This window comes from Amblyomma americanum, chromosome 2, assembly GCF_052857255.1.
Source record: "Amblyomma americanum isolate KBUSLIRL-KWMA chromosome 2, ASM5285725v1, whole genome shotgun sequence".
NCBI lineage: Eukaryota > Metazoa > Arthropoda > Arachnida > Ixodida > Ixodidae > Amblyomma > Amblyomma americanum.
Genome location: NC_135498.1, coordinates 14,511,971 through 14,532,117, shown reverse-complemented (window position 1 = coordinate 14,532,117; position 20,147 = coordinate 14,511,971). Strand labels below are relative to the sequence as shown.

Sequence of the window (20,147 nt, the reverse complement as noted above, 5' to 3'; positions counted from 1 at the left end):
GGATGTCGTGAACATTCTTAGACGCCCGAAGGTCACGCTGCACACTGGCTGTACTGTCGAGAGCAAATGTGGCGTATACCACGTTAACTTCGAAAGCTGCATCCTCCGTCCCATTACATCGACACCAATTGGTGTCGATACAGTCTTACGGGGGTGCCTGTTTCATTTGCAGCCATGCTAGTTTTCTCGTTTCAATAAGTCGCGGTCCTGCTTATCGAAAACGCAGAAAACCTTACGATGCGATGCAGTGCAGTCGAAGCGTTCGACAGTACGTTTCCTGCAGGAGGCAGCAGCATGTGCAAGGCGAGAAGGGAGTATCTTGGTTCGGCATCCATGTACCGCACAAGACCATAGATCCGAGCTTGCACTTGCTGAGTCGGCTCCGTGCTTTCCGTGTGCAAGGGAGACCCAAATATAAGTGGGCATACCTGCAAAGATGAAAGAGAAGCTTCACCAAAGGTAACCGTGGATGTCGTGAACATTCGGAGGCGCCCGAGGGTCACGCTGCACACTGGCTGTACTGTCGAGAGCAAATGTGGCGTATACCACTTTAACTTCGAAAGCTGCATCCTCCGCCCTATTACATCGACACAAATTGGTGTCGATACAGTCTTAGGGGGGTGCCGGTTTCATCTGCAGCCATGCTAGTTTTCTCGTTTCAATAGGTCGCGGTCCTGCTTATCGAAAACGCAGAAAACCTTACGATGCGATGCAGTGCAGTCGAAGCTTTCGACAGTACAGCGTTTCCGGCAGGAGGCAGCAGCATGTGCAAGGCGAGAAGGGAGTATCTTCCGCGGTGCATGGATGCCAAACCAAGACCAGACATCCGAGCTTGCACTTGCTGAGTCGGCTCCGTGCTTTCCGTGTGCAAAGGTTACCCTGAGTGGACATATCTGCAAAGAAAAAAAAAGTGACAGACAAGCAGGCATAGCGCACAGCAAGCGTACTCACCGTGGCAGCAAAGGGTGCGCGACTGATGCCTCGAGCCGCGCAGCTGAAACAAGTATATGGAAAGCGAACTACCTTGGCTGCAGCGGAAACACGATGTGCCACAGACCGCAGGCAGCGTCCGTTCTTCAGAGTTGCTCGACGAGGCTGGCGAGAATTTCCGAGCGCCGTGTACGGCCACAAACCACATGCCGCTCAAGGGCGCATAGTGGCTGGGTCGCAACGCCGTTCGGAACGAGTTTTTGTCCAGTGACGCAAACGGCAGTGGGCTCGCATATCTAAATCCTCTACAGCTGACCTGTATGACGAGAGCTAAGCCTAAAGCTATGCGCACCCCGAGTCCTAGCTCACCGCGCTTCCGTCACAGACAAAAAACCCGGTGGCGACGGAACATGAAACCTTTCGAATGCTGCATGTTGCTTGTCATTAGCCAATATGCTTGCGGAAACAGCGCAAGTGAAGCTTAAGTTTTCTCTAACAGCACAGAGAAGGTTCCACGGACACATGTCGCCCTCGCCGCGAGGCTTTGCCTCGCACTCACCTTCGATGCCGGCGGCCTGGCTCGGAGGTCGTCTGTCAGTCGTGAGTGTAGGCATCTCCGTGGGAAGGTGAAGACGACGGCAACCCACTGGCAACGGGCACGAAGTCACGTCCAGAAGCACTGCCACTAGCACGGCGAAAGGAAGTTCCCGTGGCTTGCCGCACAACTCGACCAACCAAGAGCAGCGGGGCCCGACTGGACTGGCGACTTGGCTGTTGGGGTGGGCCAAGCTAAGCCGCGTGCAGAAGGGCTTTTTGCTTTTTGACTCTCCGCAGTCAGAGCAGTCCAGGGCGGCCGTACAGAGTCCCGCTGCTGCTCTTGGTAGGGGCACGACGACCGCGGCTGCAGAGGCGAAAACTTGCAAGGACGTGGTAGGAACAAATGCGAGTGACAGGAAAGTCCATGGGAAGGCGGGCAATGTTCCAGGCAGGCGATGTCAGTGAGGTTAAACCCCGGCAGGCGAAACACTCCGCCGCCGGCCCAGACAGCGACGCGACCGGCGGCGGCTAGCGCCGGAGAGCAGGCGCACGCACGAGCTCACTTCACGGAAGCTGGGACGAGAATGACTGTCTTGCGAGGCGTGCGGAGCGCACGAATAGCGCAGCCACTCGCTCTGAAGGCTGACTAAGGTCTGACCGGAATCGTCACCTATGTGGCCACTTCCTTCTGCTTGCGCATGCGCGTTATTGTCGCCTACAGGGCTTTTTTTTTAAGGCGTTCTGCGATGCGGACTTATCAGCGATAGAAAATTTCCCGTGGGTGATGACGCTGGGTGACAGGGCACTTCACCGTCGCTTCACTGCTTCTATGGGCAGACGGCCGTCGTGGCGTCTCCTGCGGCCAGACTTTTTTTGTTATGTTTTCGTTGTCTGCCTCTCGCCCGTCTGGATGAAATGGTATCAAGATCTCGATTTAGAAGCGCAGGTTTTGCCACGCACGCGTGTGGTAGAGCTTGGGCGACGTTTTTCGTTACCCTTATTTCTTGCACTTCTAACAAGCGGACTGTAAGCATGGAGATCATTTTCGCGTCCTTGCGTTTTATTTCAAAGACTTAATGGGTTCTACTTCCGCAGCGTGAATGAAACGTCTTTGTTGCTTTGCAAAAGGAGAGAGTTGTGCATTATGAATCCAAACGGCCAGACGCTATATACGTCTCTACGTTCGCTTTTTTTTCGCTCTACGTTCGCTGCACGCAGAGGGTGGCGGTGAATTTGGTCGGGGCAGCAGAAGACGCTCACGCAAGCTGCACAGGTTAGCGAATGCAGACTTGCTAGCTACAGGTGCAGAGGGCACGGCTCAAAGCTCTGCTGGGCCTCCACCCAGGCTATATTTGGAGAGCATTCAGGTGGCCTCCGAAGCGTGGCGGCATAATGATTCTACATCCGCGGATGTGTACAGTCGTGAGCAATCTGAGAGGAAAGTTAGTTTGATTACTCCGTGATTATGCGAGACAAGCACAGCTTGTTCTGTTTTCTAAGTAGTCTTCATCTTGGCGTACAATATCCAAAAGTCATTCCCAAATTTATTGGAGAACTAACGAGACAATCTTGTTTTGTGCAGTTTGTTTCCTCTCACTTTGCTCACCACTGTATACAAGCTACACAGGATGTATAACCGGCAGGTACAAACCTGGGCGTCGCGCTCACGCCTGATCACACATCGCGCAGCGCGCATGCGCAGATCAACGACCACCACGTGCTGTGCCTCGCGCCTCGGCAGACCCCGCACTGCCATCCGGTGGGACGGGCTGTCGCGAGACGCCGTCAGACACATCAGAACGCCCCTCAGATACTTTGTGCGAGCCTATGTAGAGGTTATCTATAGTTAAAAAAAGAAGGTTTAACTCTTCTAAACCTAGTTATACAAAGCGAAAGCGGGCGATATCCGCGGGGTGGTCAGATGTCGCTTGCTGACGACTTTTCAAGATCCCCTGCGTAGCAGTCACTTCGCGGGGCGTCTTTACTGGCTCATCCATGGTCATGGTGGTCACGTGATGGCGGCTCGGCACAGCTGCGGATCGGCGACGTCACGTGGTTCTCCTCGGTTCAGGGCCATATGAAAAACGCGCCGAACAAGCTACGGAAGGGAGTAGTAAAGCTTTCGCTTTAAAAGGTAATGCGCGGTAGCAATCTTACACTGCATGGGTGGGCTGTTTGACCATACCAAGGAGGAGGGAATTAAAGAAAGGGAGAAAATAAAGGAGCAGGTAATAAAAAAGAATGAATGGCGATTACATAACTGACAATGCACAAAACCAGCACCAGCTGGCATGCGCTGATGGTTACGTAGAGAAAGACGCAGCCCGTGCGGTATACGCTTGCCGTGCAAGGTCGCTGTCTCCCTTCCCACCGGTCATGCTCGGCTGCAAGGACCCGAATGCGTCGAACACAAACATGTCTCACCGGGAAACCTTCGCTCTGCTTTCTTGTTTTCCTTTTCGATGAACTATAGAGTGATGCGCAAGGCATGAGCTATATTATATGCACTAGGTGTGGTGGTGCTGGTAGGCTTTATTCAGTAAAAAGCTTTGCGCCCCCCGAACCGGGAGAGGCCATTACTTCGGGACTCCTATGGCCTCAGCTCTTTGCTGCGCCCACTGAACCAGCTGCCTAGTCTTCTAGGCTTGAACTGGCAGCACGGCCTCCTACTGATCAGGTTTTGTGTTTGGAATTTTCGGCCAGGCCTGCATGCTTTGGCAAGTCCATATTGTGTACCCCGCACGGTATCGCATTAAATGCACAGTGTCACATGATGTCGCCCTCATGGGATGTCGCCCCGTGCGGGGCTCTGCCCAGTCCTCCGCCTGCCCCCGTCCTGTCCACGGGCGGGGCTGTCGCCAGGTCATTGGGGAATGAGTACCGGTTTGTGAACGCAGCACTGATCGAGCCAAAGGCAAACAAGTTTTCTCGCGTCGCAATAAACAGGGCGGAGGACGGGGCTCCAGTCACGGGTCTAGAGAATTTATACGGTGGTTGAAAATCTGGCCCCAGCTGCGTGCCGCAGTGCGAGCTCATGCGCAAGCATGCGAAGCCTATTAACAGTGACAACTTTGAAGATAGGAATGGTTACGTGGACACCTTCGTTAGGGGAAGATCGAGCTGCTTCGTCCATGTGGTTGTTACCTGGGACGCCGCAGAGTACGGGCAGCAATTGAATCCGCAGTACTTTATTGCTGTCATCTTGGGAAAATTGTTTTGCGACACCCCCCCCCGTTGTCTTGACCTTTTCGTTCTGTGGGCATAGTTGCGCATGCGCTCACTATCGTCTTTATTGTATGTTCAACGAACATACTTGTTAATAAACATAGTTGGAGTCAGCTCCCGTCCTGTCATGTCTTTATATTTTTCCATGTATGTAACGCTGTTTAATTTCAAGAAAAGAAAAATACATCACCAACTAGCCCCGCAACGTGTTTTATTAGGCTGTAAGGCGTTAAGCTCCCTTCTCGAAATATCTCGGCTTTAGCCAGGTGTTTGACTGTAACCGAACGGAACGGATGCGCTCTGATTTTGAATCTCTGAACTGGTAAGATAAGACGTATACATGCACATTTTGTCGGAAGTATGAGAGCCGGATTTGCTTGTGGACCATACCTTGTGGCTCATTATGCATTCCAAGAGTGCCAAACTTCTTGAATGTAGTAAGAGCTCTGGACCTTCTCGCTCCGAGGGTTAAGACTCCCGCGGGTGCTGCGACAGCAGCTCAACACCACTTAGAAGCAAATAGCCCTGGGCTATACAGACTTTTGATAAAGGCTGTACGTCCACGATTAGCACAAAATCGATTTTATATGCGTTTCTGTTTTAATTAAGCTACTTTCATTTTCCCGCTTGTTTGTGCGTACACTAGAGGTGTGCAAAAGAAGTATACAAATGTTATACAGCTTATTATGATGATGGTGGCGGTGGCGATGTCATTCGATGCTTCTCAAGATAAGAAATACACAACCTATACGACGTATTTCTGTAGTCCGCTAAACATGCCGTGTTGAGAAAGTAACTTGCGTGTTTAATTTTCGGCTAATCAAACTTTCCGGTGTAAGAGCATGTATTCTCTGCGTTCATTACAACTGCGCGCAGCCTGCGGTATACCTTTCTACGCATGCGCACTGTGGACCTACGCTCGCGCGAACTACGCAGTCTCGCAAAGCCCTCTGTAGCGAAATTAGCTACATTTCTACAGTGCACGGTCAAGTGAGGCAGCCGAGTAGCGCTTCTCCCTTTCACAATGTGAAGGGTTCTACAGTTCTTCTACAGTCCAAGGCTTAAATGTTCTTCAGACAAAGAGTCTTTATTGAATGAAAAACAGCTCGTCCCAGACAGTCGTTCCACACGACCGCTGTGCTGGCAGGACGATTACACACATGTTCGCGTTCGGCAGCGAAGGCATACAAGCAGAGAGAGGAAAAGGGAAATAGCGAAACAGGTCAAAGGGCGACGCCTTGGAGCAGTCAGAAGAGCACTGCTCTGACTACATTCTTGTTACCACACATTTAATATGCTTCGAAAGGCGCATCAGTAAAAACTTTTTTTTGTTGCTTCTTAACAACAACGTCGCCAGCAGTTTTCACGCTCGCGAAGGAGCTCACGTCAAACAGGGTTATGAGGTACGTAAACAAAAATGCGTCTCAACGCGTTAGCTCCTTTTTTTTTTTTTAGGACGTGACGCCGCCGCCCTGAGCAGCAAAATGGCGGAAGCGTACGATGGCCGACGACACCACTGCATCGGCTGCGCACAGCCAGTGCTTGTCGCAACCCTCCACAAAGTTTGATAAGCACAGCCAGAGTTCTCGTTGATTCGACGTTGGGGTTGACCTTTAGGTATGCACAGACGGCACGAGACGCCCGCTACGCTAGTTTCGTACTTTGGCACTGGTTGATCGTCTTGCGGAAGTCACTGCAGCCGTGTCGGCACACTCCGTCACTAAAGCTTGGCACTCGCTTCGTCTTACGACGCACTGGCCCGTTGTCAGCGCCAACGTCGGCCGGTGAGTGCTGTCCACAACTCCGTCTGTGGTGGCGCTGCGGATGCTGCGCAGCAGAGTTGCGCACCGTCGTCCTGAGTAGCGGCCCGCTCGCAGCACTCTGCTGACCTCTCACCAGACGGAGCACTTCTTGGCAGGGTTCATGCGGCTCATGTTGGGGCAGTTGTAGGCTCGCGAGAAGTCGTAGGAGTTGGAAAGCGGGCCCAGCACCCTGAGAAAACCGGGGCAGAAGAGACAGAGGGACAAATGAAAAATCCCGAAATGTTCCTAAGCCCTTATAATACACTACCAGAAGGTTTACGGCCCAGGAGCCAAGGTTTCTGTTTCTTTTTTTCCAGATAAGTGCGAAACCATGTGTGCCAACCAGGAGCGAGAACAGCCAGTTGCTTGAAACGTAGTAAAACAAGAAATTTAATTAAATTTTCAATTGCTTTTAACTGTCTGCATTCTTTAGACTGCGAATCCTGCCACACAGGCAGACCGAAAGTCACTGCACTGACGTGATCGCTTAACGCATGGGACGAGTCGTGCTTTTTCCCTAAGGTTTGTATATGTAATAAGACGTTAACCCAACGCCATCAAACATGATGCTTCATGGAGAAGCGTGCTTTTGACTTCCCGCCAGTCGAGCAACGAGTTGGCGATGATATCACAGTCAAGTCGTACCATGTTAGAGAGAGAGAGAGAGTAAGAACTGTGAATAGAAACTCTGCGATGTGTGAGTGAGCACTGAAGTAGGAAGGAGTGAAGATGCGCAAGTGATGAGCTCAGTAAGAGCGTGAGGAGAGAAAGCTTAACAGAGTCCACGCTGAATCCAACGCATTTACAATCACTTAATCCGAGTTTAAGCCGAAGTTAAGGTTGCAAAACAATCAGTGGGATCTTTTTACTGATAGTTTAGACGGAAGACGCAAGATATCTTTCGCCCTGTTCTCTTTGCACTGCACAAAATGAAGCAGGAATGAGTCAGCCATTTCTCGTTTCTAAATAAAACGCGCGCATGTGAGTTTCATTAGAGAGCAGTTCAGTGCACTTTATACTGGGGAAGATGAAATAAGTAGCTTAAAAAAAACATTGGGGGGGGGGGGGGGTAGAGAAGTGTTTTGTTGCTGTTCGGAGTGACCTATGCGCGTTGTGAGAACGCTGGTTCAACCTGATAGTTCCCGGGCTGTGAACTGACGTCCTGATCTTGTTCAGTGCTTCCTCTGGTCTCATCGAGCCGCACCATATCTGCGAAGGAAGGAGGACAGGCATGAGGAAGGCACTTGTTCTACGTAGTTGACATGCAGCTAAGATGGCGAATGGACGAAGTGAAAGGAACTGTACAGAGACACTAACAAAGACCAAACGCGATCACGTTGAAACCTAAACGCGAAAGAAAAAATACAGTAAAGAAAAAAGCTTGCATGCAGCAGTGAACATGAAAGCACACGTGTAAGTTTTCTTATACATTGTAGCGAAAAAGAAAAGAAATTGCAGACGATCAATCAGATCCATGCTGCAAAGTACGCGTTAGCATTAGTGTTCTCCCCTAAAGGTTGTAAGTAATGGGATCCAATCCAGCAATCACAGTGTAACAAGTCGTATCCCCTCTCAAATTCCAAACTCATCGATTCTGATTGGCGACCACACTCTCTCCCACCACATCCCACACTCTCTCCGTCTTCCCTCTCTACCCCTCCTCTGCCCTGCAAGCGGAGAGGGATATTTTTCTTCTCCACCAAGGCTTCACAATTCAACGCGGGACACTCTCTACAATAATGGGAGTTCTAATGCATTAAAAAATACTGCGGTAAAGACGGCCCGAAACATAATGCTTCGCTCTTTGTCGGGCGAAGCAGCAGAAGGCGATTGACTAAAGTCTTTCCGTTGACTTTAGCGTACGGCGGAGGTAGAGCACCCTGTCGCGATATCCCAGTGGTCTCTTCTCATGCTGAGCGTGTAGAATTTGATTTCGAGTGATCAGCAAGGAGCGAAGCTTAACAGACAACCATGCGCTGACCACGCCAGTGGTGGACGGATGTTTTTTGTTGTATGCACCTTGTCAGCACGTTGTTCCGCAACGCCGCCAAGGCTGCGGGGCACGCATATGTACAGGCAGCATAGATAGATAGATAGATAGATAAATAAAGAGGAGGAGGGAAAGGCAGGGATGTTAACCAGAAAGGGGGTTCCGGTTGGCTACCCTGCACTGGGGAAGAGGAATTAGGGGACTAAAAGGAGGAAGAGAGAAGGGGGGAAAAGGCATAACACACGCACAACGCTGTCACAATTTGTCACTCAATCCAGTCGCTCTCAAGTAGGCAAAGAGTGCCTTGTATGCCTTCAGGGCAGTCGACTGCTGTGGCCACGGATTGAGGATCTTTTGCTCTGTTAATGGGCGAGGATCGAGGCGGTCCAGGGCACAACACAGTGTATGTCTTGCACTCGCAAATGCAGGGCACTCATAGAGAAGATTAGCGATAGTCTCCTCACAACCACAGCTTTCACAGGCAGGGCTGTCGGCAGCATAAACTGACATAAACCATATATCATGGGAAGTGGGTAGACTACAGTGCTGTTTACGCGCACGTCTTTCTTCACTCTCATGCTATAAGCAGTTTTCTGCTACTTTTCGCATTCTTTTCTCTTCTGAGAATGTAGCTAACAGTCTGCTCCGGCTGATTTTATACCGCCAGAGCGCAGTATGTACCTGAGCGTAGTTGAGGAAGAAGAGCTGGTCGTGCGTCAGGTTGATGCCCGGCAGCAGGGGCTCTTCGCCGTGGTGCTTGACCCACTTCTTGTACGCCTGGAGATGGAGGAAAAGTGCGACGAATGCACTACACACTCGATGGTGTTGACTAGTGGTGCAAGGCTATTTTGCACTGGTTCCCAGGGTTCCATCATTGATTAGAAAAAAAAATGGCACTTGGGATAGGCGAATTTCAGTGACGGCTGGTCTGGTGCGAAACGCCGATGCCAGTCGGAGTGTCTCTGAGTAGCGCTTTTTGCTGCTTTTGAGTGACCAGTCAGCGCAGCGCGTTGTTATAACATCATGTATGACGTCATTCCATTCTGACCTATCGGCTTGGCGCGTTGTCACGACTTCATGCGTGGCGTCATTTCGTTTTGAGCAATCAGCCTGACGCGACGCTGCTGGTGCGTTAGAACGCTGACAACGACGGCGCTGAAAAGGTAAATGCGGTATTAACAGCTGTCGCTCAGATACTATTATCCGCTCCGAGGTCACCGGACCTCAGTCTCACTTTTTTGTGGACACCTCAACCGCGCTCTGAGGTAAAGAGATAAAAGGAAAAGAGAGAAAGAGGACACTTAGTGGAGTGCTCTGGAATAATTTCGACCACTTGGGGATCTTTAACGTGCACTGACATCGCACAGCACACGGGCGTTTCTTTCGGCCGCCGTGAAGGGGATTGATCCCGTGTCCTCGGGCTCAGGTGCCGAGAGCCCTAACCACTGTGCCACCGCACACTCGCACTGAAAGTATCTTGGGTGCCTTACCCTGCGCTTCGAAGAGGCGACGTACTACCAGCAACGAACGAAACGCGAACAAGAAAACTGAGGTGGCAACACAAAAACACCGACATATTAGCTCCTGGAGAGGAAATAAAAACGAAGGTAATAATCACTTCTGAAGAATAGTCTTCGCGCTTTCGAAGTGAAATTACCCTCCGCTAGTGTTGGGCTTCTCCTGGCTAACAGCATCTCATTTTGCTGTTCGTGGCCCGCTTGTCTTGTTCGCATTTCATTTCTTGCCGATAGTACCTTGAACTTTCTCTTTTCTTATCTTTGTGGCATTGGTTTCCTCCAGAAACCTTAGTAGATGTTCATTTGGCAAATCATTATGTCTTGCACCTACTTTTTATGTTTTTTTTCTTTTCTTGCCTTCCTCCAGTTCAAGGGCACTTAGCCCCCTACGCCGTGAGCTTCTATGCACTCTTCTTTGCTCGGAATATTCCCTAGTTGGATTTCATCCAAAATTGAAGGTGAAGTCAGGCGATTCAAAGATGAGACAGAAAACTGACAGGACGGTTACCACTGTGTAACGTGAGATCCAGCTACAGTTGTTTGCAAGGATGACTATAGTGTCGTTTATTCGTTAGTATTTGCGTTCTTCTTTGGAACATCGCGCGCAACGTCACTGTTTTCCCTGTTTTCGGAACACTCAACGTGGTGCGTTGCCATTGCGCGTTGCATATACATAATGCGTGACGTCAGTGCATGCGGATCTACTATCGTGGCTCATTGTGGTGACGTCATGCGTGACGCCACTGCGTGCTGAGAAATCGGTGTGGCTCCGTGCTACGCGGAAGTCGAAGCCATGGAACCGGGAACCATGACCTTAATAGCTATCGTTGTAAAGCAAAAGAAACAAAAAAGTGAGGTCACCCACCCTGTACGCCTGCTTGAGTCCTCCATTGTCCGCGATGTTCTCACCCTGTGTCATCTTGCCGTTGATCTGCGATTCAGTGACAGGTCATTGTTATTGCATATTTTGGTGTCATATCCTTTGCTCAGTGTGGTGGCTGGATTATCTTTCTACTCCTGCTAATCCTGTGCTCAATTCGTGATCTAAGTGTAAGAGTGCTGATTAAAGTGAGAAAATAAGATTGTCCTGGCTTCAGTAATGGGGCCATTCGCTTGGCGTTCGAGCGTGTACAGTCACCAGCAAAAGTTTACGGGACGCGGGTGTGCTAAATAAAAAATTATTTCGGCGTTGTCATGCAAGCTAATCACACCATGAAATGCCTGAAAGCCTGAGAGGACGTACGCAATCCATTCGCTGGTATAGCAACGTGACCAGGCGACTGGGCCTCGAAGAAGCTCTACAGTACATTTGGTTATCGAGAATACACACCTCCTAGGCCTTTTCTGTCGACTTTAGAGTTAGTCAACATTATAGTTTTCCAGTGTTTAAGGCGCAGGCTCCACAGGTCCTGTGTACATCAGATTCGTTTACTATAGCTGCGAACGTGAAGTGCATTATACAGTGGGTGCACTCACGTTCAGGTTGACGTCTTCGAGGACGTAGCTGGAATACTGGTCGACCATGCATTGGGCCCTCTCGCGAAATGTCTGCACCGTCTTGTTGTTCCACCAGGGCTGCAGGTTGCCGTCCTTGTCGAACTGTCGGCCTGAACCAAGTGGTGCAGGCGTGCGAACACTTAGTAAGGTGCAGACATCGGGTAGCAGTGTGCTTGCACACACTAGGGAAGTGAACCAGAGTATCATACCTCTGGCCAATATCCTTGCATTTCTTTGTGGGTACTGTAACCACTTAATCTCTTGCATTTTTCGCGAATCGCGTGAAGGTGGTGAAAAATAGGTCCCATTTCGACAAAACATCTCGTTACTATTCGGCGAAAAACCTCCGGGATCAGTGCATTGCTCCTAGCTGCAACTTGAACTGGAAAGTGCGGAGACATCTCTATTCTACCCCCATCTCTCCATTCCCGTGAAAGGGAAGTGTTCAAAGGGAAATAAGGAATTCCTAACCCGTCGGCAGAGTTCGTTCGCCTTCGGTTCTTTTGGTTCTTTGCGTAGACTCTCTCCTCTTCGTGAAATACCTTGTTCCCAGCGACGAGCACCGGAGTCGCCGTGTAGCTTTGGAAGGCATGTTTACGTTCTAGCTAAGGCTGCGGAACACGGTCCGCGTTCTAGTTAAGTATTTCCCAAAACGTACTCCTTGGGGCACAACAGCACTCAGTGTGTTTTGTTTATGTCTACTACCAAGTTTTGATGCGATAGAATTAAAAGCCTTATCGCGAAAAAAAATGTGTCATTCGCCCATTGGTTGGTGAGAAATGACGTCCCCAGACCGGGTAATTCCCATTGGCTGGATAAAATGTAACGTCACCAGAGCGGATAATACCATTGGCTGGATGGAGGCGACGTAACTTCCGGTAAAGAGATCAACAGCTTCTGATGTCGCACTGCCAACGCATAAGGTAATGTGGTGTCCCCGTGAATTTTTTGCCAGCACGGGTTGCGCGAGAGTGGCGAACTTCAGGTAAGACGCCAGAACCAGGCGTGCTGCCATGTCTACTTCGCGAAATTTAGTGCCCATGAAATATTCTTAAACTTGGAGTTTAGGTGAATCCCCAAATACTGAGCTCGCGAAAAATAAGTGGCTTACTGCAAAGTCACCCTCTTCGCTTCATGCTGCGCCTTATTTATTCATTGTGAACTTCGTGCGCATTTTTATTTGGGAACCTATGCTAACTACGAGTGCTAGAGAGCTTAACGCAGATATATTTGAGTTTTTAAACTACGTAGTAAGTGAAACTGTTCCGACTGTATAAAGGTCTTCGTTAAGTTTTCTTCACACTAGAGCACACACCTATATTTGTATTACATGCGTGCAGATTTAGGACGCTGATGTTGCCTGTTTAAACGGTCTAACAGCCGTACCTTGCAGATTTTATATCTTCTGTTACTTAACTGCCGAGTAATAATAACAATAATAATAATAATTGGTTTTGGGGGGAAAGGAAATGGCTCAATATCTGTCTCATATATTCGGTGGACACCTGAACCGCGCCGTAAGGGAAGGGATAAAGGAGGGAGTGAAAGAGGAAAGGAAGAATTAGGTGCCGTAGTGGAGGGCTCCGGAATAATTTCGATCACCTGGGGATCTTTAACGTGCGCTGACATCGCACAGCACACGGGCGCCTTAGCGTTTTTCCTCCATAAAAACGCAGCCGCCGCGGTCGGGTTCGAACCCGGGAACTCCGGATCAGTAGTCGAGCGCCCTAACCACTGAGCCACCGCGGCGGGGAAACTGCCGAGATGCAAAAAGCAAAAATTCACCATTTTCAAATTTAGGAATTTCAAACAATTAATTACAAAAATTTCAACATGAGGGCCTAAATCAAAATTTTGCTTCTCCGAGTTGTTAGCGTTTAACGAATTCTGCTTGGTACAGCGTATTTAATTCCTCAAAAACAGGGGCCTTGTGCGAGTCGGCCCGGCGCAGTGGTGAACGGCGCGGACCGGAACGGGACGCAAGAATTCCGCCTAAATATTCCAGCAGCTATAGACAAAACCATTAGCAGAACGTGTAGGTATGGCGGCATGTCTTACCTTTATCGTCAAAGCCGTGGGTGATTTCGTGCCCTATGACGACTCCTATGCCTCCGTAGTTGAGGGACCTGCGGCACACATGAAGAAGGAAAAAAAAAGAACAAGAAAAAAATTAAAGAGAAATCAAGAACTCTTCCACCGCTGCTGGAATTCGAAGTTGAAGCTCAGGTTGCTTTCTGCGTTCAAAGAAAGAGGAAATTGTGGCAAAAGGCGGTAAGGTCCGATGAAGCCGCTGACCCCCGTGCAGTTCACAGCAGAGCGTGACTTAGAAATTGAAACAAGAGAAAAAACAGCTTTATAGCAAAACTAACAAAACGTACGTGCTACTATGGACAACAGTAAATGACCGTGAACTACGCGAAGCAATTTTCTTAACATCTTACCTATAAAACCATACTTCCATAGCAGCGGAGACCATGAAGCCCGCCCAACTACTTTGAAGTGATGATTATTTTCACTTCCACTCGTCGCGTGCATTAAAGGAAATGTTGTTTGTTCGCAAACAGCATTCGTAAGAATCATCGCAATGGTGCTCACTCCAAACTTCTCGCTAAATCGTGCCTCATTGTGCCCCTGGTCTAGCGCCTGTGCGGATTTTCGGCTTTGCGAAGTGTAAGCCAAAGTCTGGGGATTGTTGACTCTGTAAAAGTGTTTTACGCTCATATCAGTGAAACGCAGCGACAGCGCCCATTTATCCCTTGCCGCGTCTTTCCAGCCCTACACTTGTCCCCTGTACTTGCCGACGTTACGGAGTGCTCGCTGGCAAAGAAAAGAAGACAGACGGCTCACTTCGGAAAGTGGTGGCTGTAGAAGAGCGGCTGCAGAATGCCGGCGGGGAATACGATGTCGTTCTTGTTCGGATTGTAAAAGGCGTTCACCACTGCAGGCTCGGTCGTCCATCTGCACGCGCAGAAAGGGAAGCCCAGTCTTACTACGCGTGCCTGGAATGCACCGTAGTCGGAGAACGAATCACTACGGCACACATTACCACGCGGGAAAAGTAGGCTTCGCGCTTCACGCTTTTCGTGACACGTTTAAAAAAAACGAGAGTACGTTACCGTTACCCTTTACTAAAAAGGGTCCCCTTGCCTATTGTGCCCTAATGCACCGCGCACGGAGTCATAACAAAAACAGCATCTGCTTTAAGGGCAACCGATATTTTTTTCCCGTTTAAGTTGGTTTAGAGCATTCCGGAGTGCTGTGAATTAGTCTCGAAGCCAGCTCGCCCGTTCGTGGTGAACACATTCATTGTTCTGTGGTTGACCGACGCCATTTCTCGGCCCAAGGCGTACTTGTCCTCATCTTGGACAGAGGCGGCAGTGGGTTAGGTATCAAGACCTCGCAGAGAGGCTTGATAAAAAGTTTTGCGGTGCCTATGGAATGCTAAAGCTGTAGTGCTGAAGAGCGGAAAACGTGAAGGAAGAGTGCGTGCCAGGTTGTTGTTGCTTACTGAGGTAAACTACAACAACCTATAAGCTTAGCTGGCTGCTAAAACAATTCCAGCGGTGTCACATATGAAGCATAACGTCCCGTGACGAAGCTGGCTCACGTGTTGTGGTATGTGCTTAAGTACTCCTCAGCGCACCCGGGGCCCGGATCTAAAGGTTATCTTAAGTGCAGCGCTACGCAGCTGATCCTACAGCCACTTGACATGAAGACTTATGACCAGCAGCGTGCGCGCTGTAGGTGGATACTATGCAAAAGCACCGAAGTTTGGGCCAGTTGGTAGTGATCCATCTTGAGAAAACGAAGCAGCACGAAAAAACGGGGACGAAAAAGACACACATACGACAGGACGTAGGCTGCACTTCCAACTGATTTTTATTGAGAATACCAAAGCTTAACTACAGCGCTAATATCGCCTCGTGGCAATCAATCGCAATGATTCAAAAACGCCATTTCATTATCAAGAAGAGACCAGGAAGCGGATTGTAAGTGTAAACCCATATTTCGGAAAGCTAAAATTCTTGGGCGTGGAAGAGATCGGATGGAAAGAGAAATTATTGAAGCATATCACTTCAGAAAAGCAGGTGGTCAGTGTGTCAGCACCGCTTCCTTGTCTCTTCTTGATAATGAAATGGCGTTTTTGAATCATTGCGGTTGATTGCCACGAGGCGATAGTAGCGCTGTACTTAAGCTTTGGTATTCTCAATAAAAATCAGTTGGAAGTGCAGCATTCGTCCTGTCGTATGTGTGTCTTTTTCGTCCCCGTTTTTTCGTGCTGCTTCGTTTTTTCAAGATGTAGGTGGATAGGCAAGCAATTTTAGGATGGCGCAAAATTTTTCGACGTCTTGTCTCGAGAAGCTTCTTTGCAAAAAATTGTTCAGATTAATGCTCACTGTGTCGCCGTTGCCTAAAGACAAGTGATTTCAATAACTGTGCGATGAATAAGATAGTTAAGTTACATCGCAGCATAATAAACAAAGACAAAATCCTAAGACTTATTGGTGTCTCAACAAGTACATAAAATGACAATTTATTAAATTCGACAGGTTGTTCTTTCCTGCAGGTAGCGCATAAGAGATTAATAAAAAGTGCTGGCAAAGTTGCGTCAGAAGAGAAAGAAAAAGGAATAGGGAAGGCACAGAAGTTAAGCACAGGGTTTTCCGGTTGGTTGCCTTGCGCTGGGAAGAAAACAGAAGCAAATTGCGTGTGCTAATGCACATTCGTCTTCCTGAAAGCCTGCTAGTGCGCTTCTTCACACTACCTACTGCTCTGCAAAAAAGCTCGCTTTCCAAAATTGTATATTTTATGATTTGAGCGCGAAATGCTTTCAGCTCCTACTCTCAGCAAAATTCAGGCGAACGTCGCCCATAACTTGAAGCCGAATCTGAGGCCGAACCTTTCCGAAACATTGCAAAGTTTTCCGCCCGAACATTATCTAGCAGAAGAAAACTTTTCCGAGCGGGATTCGAACCAGCACCGGAACCGGAGGATATAAGCTTCGTTTAGCGGCGACTCTGACCACCACTCGGTAATGCCCGCAACACCTGCTCGTGACTTGATTCGTTCTTTCTGTGCTGCCAAATGCTCGGTGCTATTAGTGCTGCCACCGGGTCTGTGGAGAGGAGCCGGTTGAGCCAAAAGACAGGAAGGCTCGCACACAAAGCTGAGAAGGTGTCCAAGGCGGCCGAACGTGTCTCTGAGGCTCACGAACAGTGGACGAGTGCTACGTCGGATCAATCAGCGAAAGCAGCGGGTGACCCCTATCGCGCTGCCCAGCACTAAAAAAAGTGAAGCGGCTGAGCGCGGCGGCTCTTTAAGCCGCGAAGGCTGCCAGGAAGACAGAGCGTGCTGCCAAGCTTAATGAACGGAAGTGAGCGAATGTGGTGGCATGTCCAGCAGCCAGGGGACCTGGCCCCTACCCTAGTACAGCTGCCATCATCTATGAGTTGTCTTAGAATTGGCAACACATTTCCTTCCGCAAAGAATTTTATGCTTACACCTCCCATCGACAAATGGGGGGGGGGGGGGGGGGGGCTGTAGATTATTCACTGCGACCAAAATTATGCTCATTAAAGAGCATAAAGTATATACGGTGACGGGCCAATGAAAACCTTCCGAGCCATAACAATATATACGGTGAAATATTAATTGAATCCGTTGGAATGAAGGCCTGCAATGCAGTGCCAATAAAATTAAAGCTTTCCAGAAATTTTAAGCTTCCTTAAAAATTATTTTCTTATCTAATCAATTTAGGATGCAATCGCAGTGCTATTATTTGTTTGCATTTTTTGAACTGTTGATTTTTAACTTATACGATTGCCCAAAAGCCGCGTTTTGTATGGAATCAGGTATTTTATACGTTTTTTTTAATGGGGCGTTGGCTTTGAAAGCACATTAGGCTCAACAGCGAGAGCCTAGGAGACGAGCAGTTGGAGTTCAGCTTGTAGACTAGGTGCCTGTGATGTGCGCGTGGCTGCAATCGCAGCTTGAGACATCGCTACGCACAACTCACTTCTCCTTGTTGACAGGTTGCCGTAGCTTGAGCTGATTGCGGGTGGCCTCGAACTGCAGGATGTTGAACACGTTGTCCAGGTACAGGTCCTCGTGCACCACCAGCTGTGAGAGAGCGCAGAGATGACGTCATCGATCACTGGCAGCTGAAAGCGCTTGGTCGATCCAATGGTGCCGAGCGAAGCGAGACCATGCGAAAAGACTGCGCGACCAAACTGTGACCGCGGTATAAAGGAGGAAAAAATTAAGACTGCAATAACAAAACACAAAGACGAGAAACGGTAAGGCACGATAAGATAGCAAGCTTTCATATAAGGTTTCAGATGGATTGAAGAGCATTCAAAGAAAATTAGCCAGGTTCATGTTACGTGGCTATGATCAACATTTCTCACCCTCTTGTGCCTTGTCTTCTATAAACCTAACCCCTCTACCCCTGCGATCGTATCCTTGAAGTGTCTGCATTGCATCGTCAATTCTTCACTTCGTGTGTCATATAGTCTCTATATCAATCCAAAGAAGCAGGATCTTCTGCCATGCTCCCCATTTTTTTTTTGTAATGGGACACAAAATTCCTTTTCTAGATCCTCAGATATCATAGGATAACATGCGCAACATGCTTGCAATGTTTCCAACACTCGCCACCAATTACTCGTAACAAGCACCCGTCTCACACCTCGAAACGGGAGTCGTAAATACATTCCTCTTCGACTTCATAAAACACTAAGCTCGGTTATTCTAATCCATAACGCTCTCTGTCTCCTCGGGCTGCCTAGGAAGCGACTGACATTCGCTGATAGAGGCGGCTTACCGAGTCGTACTCCTTGGACAGCTCGTACGGATTGGTGAGAAGCTCCGGATAGCCGATCCTCTCATTCATGGCGTTGGCCTGGGCAGACAGGAACAAAGGCGCAGATCCTTTAGTCATCACGCTGCAATGCAAGCCTTGAAAAGTACGCGCGAGGTGCTTCGTTTTTCGTCGTTGGAATACAAGTAAACTGCTCTGTTCGGAAATCGATAACCTCAGGTTGCAAAGCGCTGGTCAGAGGCATGGGACGCACCTTCTCTTCGGCCACTTTGCGGGTCTCGGTGTCCATCCAGTCGTTCTCTTTGAGTAGCTCGTTGAAGGCCTCACGGATGTTGTGGATCATCTCCAGTGCCTGCAGAACAGAAAGACTCAGCAGTGGCATGACTTTTTTCTAACTGCACTAAACGAACTGGGAATTTAGTGAAGTCTTCGGAAGAGCCGATTTATTCAATGCAATCGTAGTAGCAGCAACTAAACCTGGAACCTCCGAAAGTAACATAGCAGGCTATGTTAAATGCACCGGGTAAACGTTGTTAAACGGAGGGTACCTTCAGATACAATAACCTTTAACGAATCTCGCACATGTCGAATGCACAAAGCTTGTCATGACCAAGGCAGGCTGTGATTGTCTGGCACACCTGAGCTGGCCAAACACGGCGACCGACCAGACCTGTATCAAGGTGTTAGAAAAACGACCCCAGGCACGAAAGTCGCCTTCAAGAAAAAACCTAACCAGTGAATATCAAAATTTAATTTATCTTCTCTATACGCTCATTTTGCTGTGTAATGATTTTGGGGTGACTGTTCTGATGCATTCCTAATTCATTTCAAGAACAAATTAGCTACCGTGGTTCTCATGTATTCTAAATGGATTCTTTTCTGAGCAGGGATAATCAAAGCCGTAATAAAAAATTTCCTCAACTTGGCGAAAATTCTCCATCTCAGGCAGTTTTTTTCCTCGCAGAAGCTAGAAAACTCCGCCAATTTAGAGAAAGTAAGACAATTTCACGTCTTAAAATTCATTGAAACTTTATAAAAGTTCCTTTTTCGCCAAATTTTACCTCACAAATTTCCCGAAAGTAACATATCTGTTTCTGGGAACCAATTCCATGTCTATGTGGTGTTACACGACCCTTAGCTTGGCCAAGAGGCCCCGGTTCACCGAACACTTGTCAATTCCTGCCACAAAATGACGGCCACAGAAATTTTTTTGTGAACAAGAGAGAAAGGCAAAGGGGGGTTTGTGCGTACGGTCTCCTTGCTGTGCGGGTCGAAGTTGTCGCGTATGAAGAGCGCTCCGACGGCCATGCCCATCTTCTTGTTGGCCAGCTCGACGCAGTGGTTCCAGCGCACCTTGTCGGCCGACACGCCCAGCATCACCTTGCGGAAGGCGTTGCGCTTGTGCGCGTACTCGCCGTCCAGGTACGACAGCAGGTAGTTCACCAGGCGCCACACGGCGAAGTTGTGCAGCGTCCTGCGCAGCATACGTCCCCACTTCACTCTGTTTTGCCCCAGACTACTCCCTACGGAAGTTCTTTTAGTCTCCGCGTAATAAGACTCCTAAGGGAGTTATTTTGTAGCGAAAGCTACATTGGCCACGAACTCGCAGTTTCGCCGTGCTCGCATTCCCACCGTGGTCACGTGACCAACCACGTGACTGGCCACGTGACGAACCACGTGATCAGCCACGGCGCCACTTCTTCGCCATCTGGACTAACCTGGACTTGCAATCAAGATCAACGTAGGCTAACCAAGCTATGCCTTAGCTTTCGCTACGTATATCCTGGCATAGCCGAGCTAAGCCACTGCCAATTTTTACTCCAGTAGCT

General features: G+C 49.0%; 1 protein-coding gene across 1 annotated transcript in view; it reads right to left on the bottom strand.

Annotated features, from left to right (window-relative positions):
- Positions 1-5,403: 5,403 nt before the first annotated feature.
- LOC144118345 (neprilysin-1-like) overlaps positions 5,404-20,147 on the bottom strand; it is a 71,470-nt gene continuing 56,726 nt past the window's right edge. The window contains exons 11-21 of the mRNA XM_077651296.1: positions 19,570-19,792; positions 18,572-18,670; positions 18,322-18,399; positions 17,515-17,618; positions 14,346-14,456; positions 13,557-13,624; positions 11,478-11,608; positions 10,867-10,932; positions 9,166-9,261; positions 7,627-7,703; positions 5,404-6,684 (exon numbers count right to left, since the gene is read on the bottom strand). Coding sequence (XP_077507422.1) covers positions 6,585-6,684; positions 7,627-7,703; positions 9,166-9,261; positions 10,867-10,932; positions 11,478-11,608; positions 13,557-13,624; positions 14,346-14,456; positions 17,515-17,618; positions 18,322-18,399; positions 18,572-18,670; positions 19,570-19,792 — 1,153 coding nt within the window. The 3' untranslated portion in view covers positions 5,404-6,584. The remainder of the gene's footprint in view (positions 6,685-7,626; positions 7,704-9,165; positions 9,262-10,866; positions 10,933-11,477; positions 11,609-13,556; positions 13,625-14,345; positions 14,457-17,514; positions 17,619-18,321; positions 18,400-18,571; positions 18,671-19,569; positions 19,793-20,147) is intronic.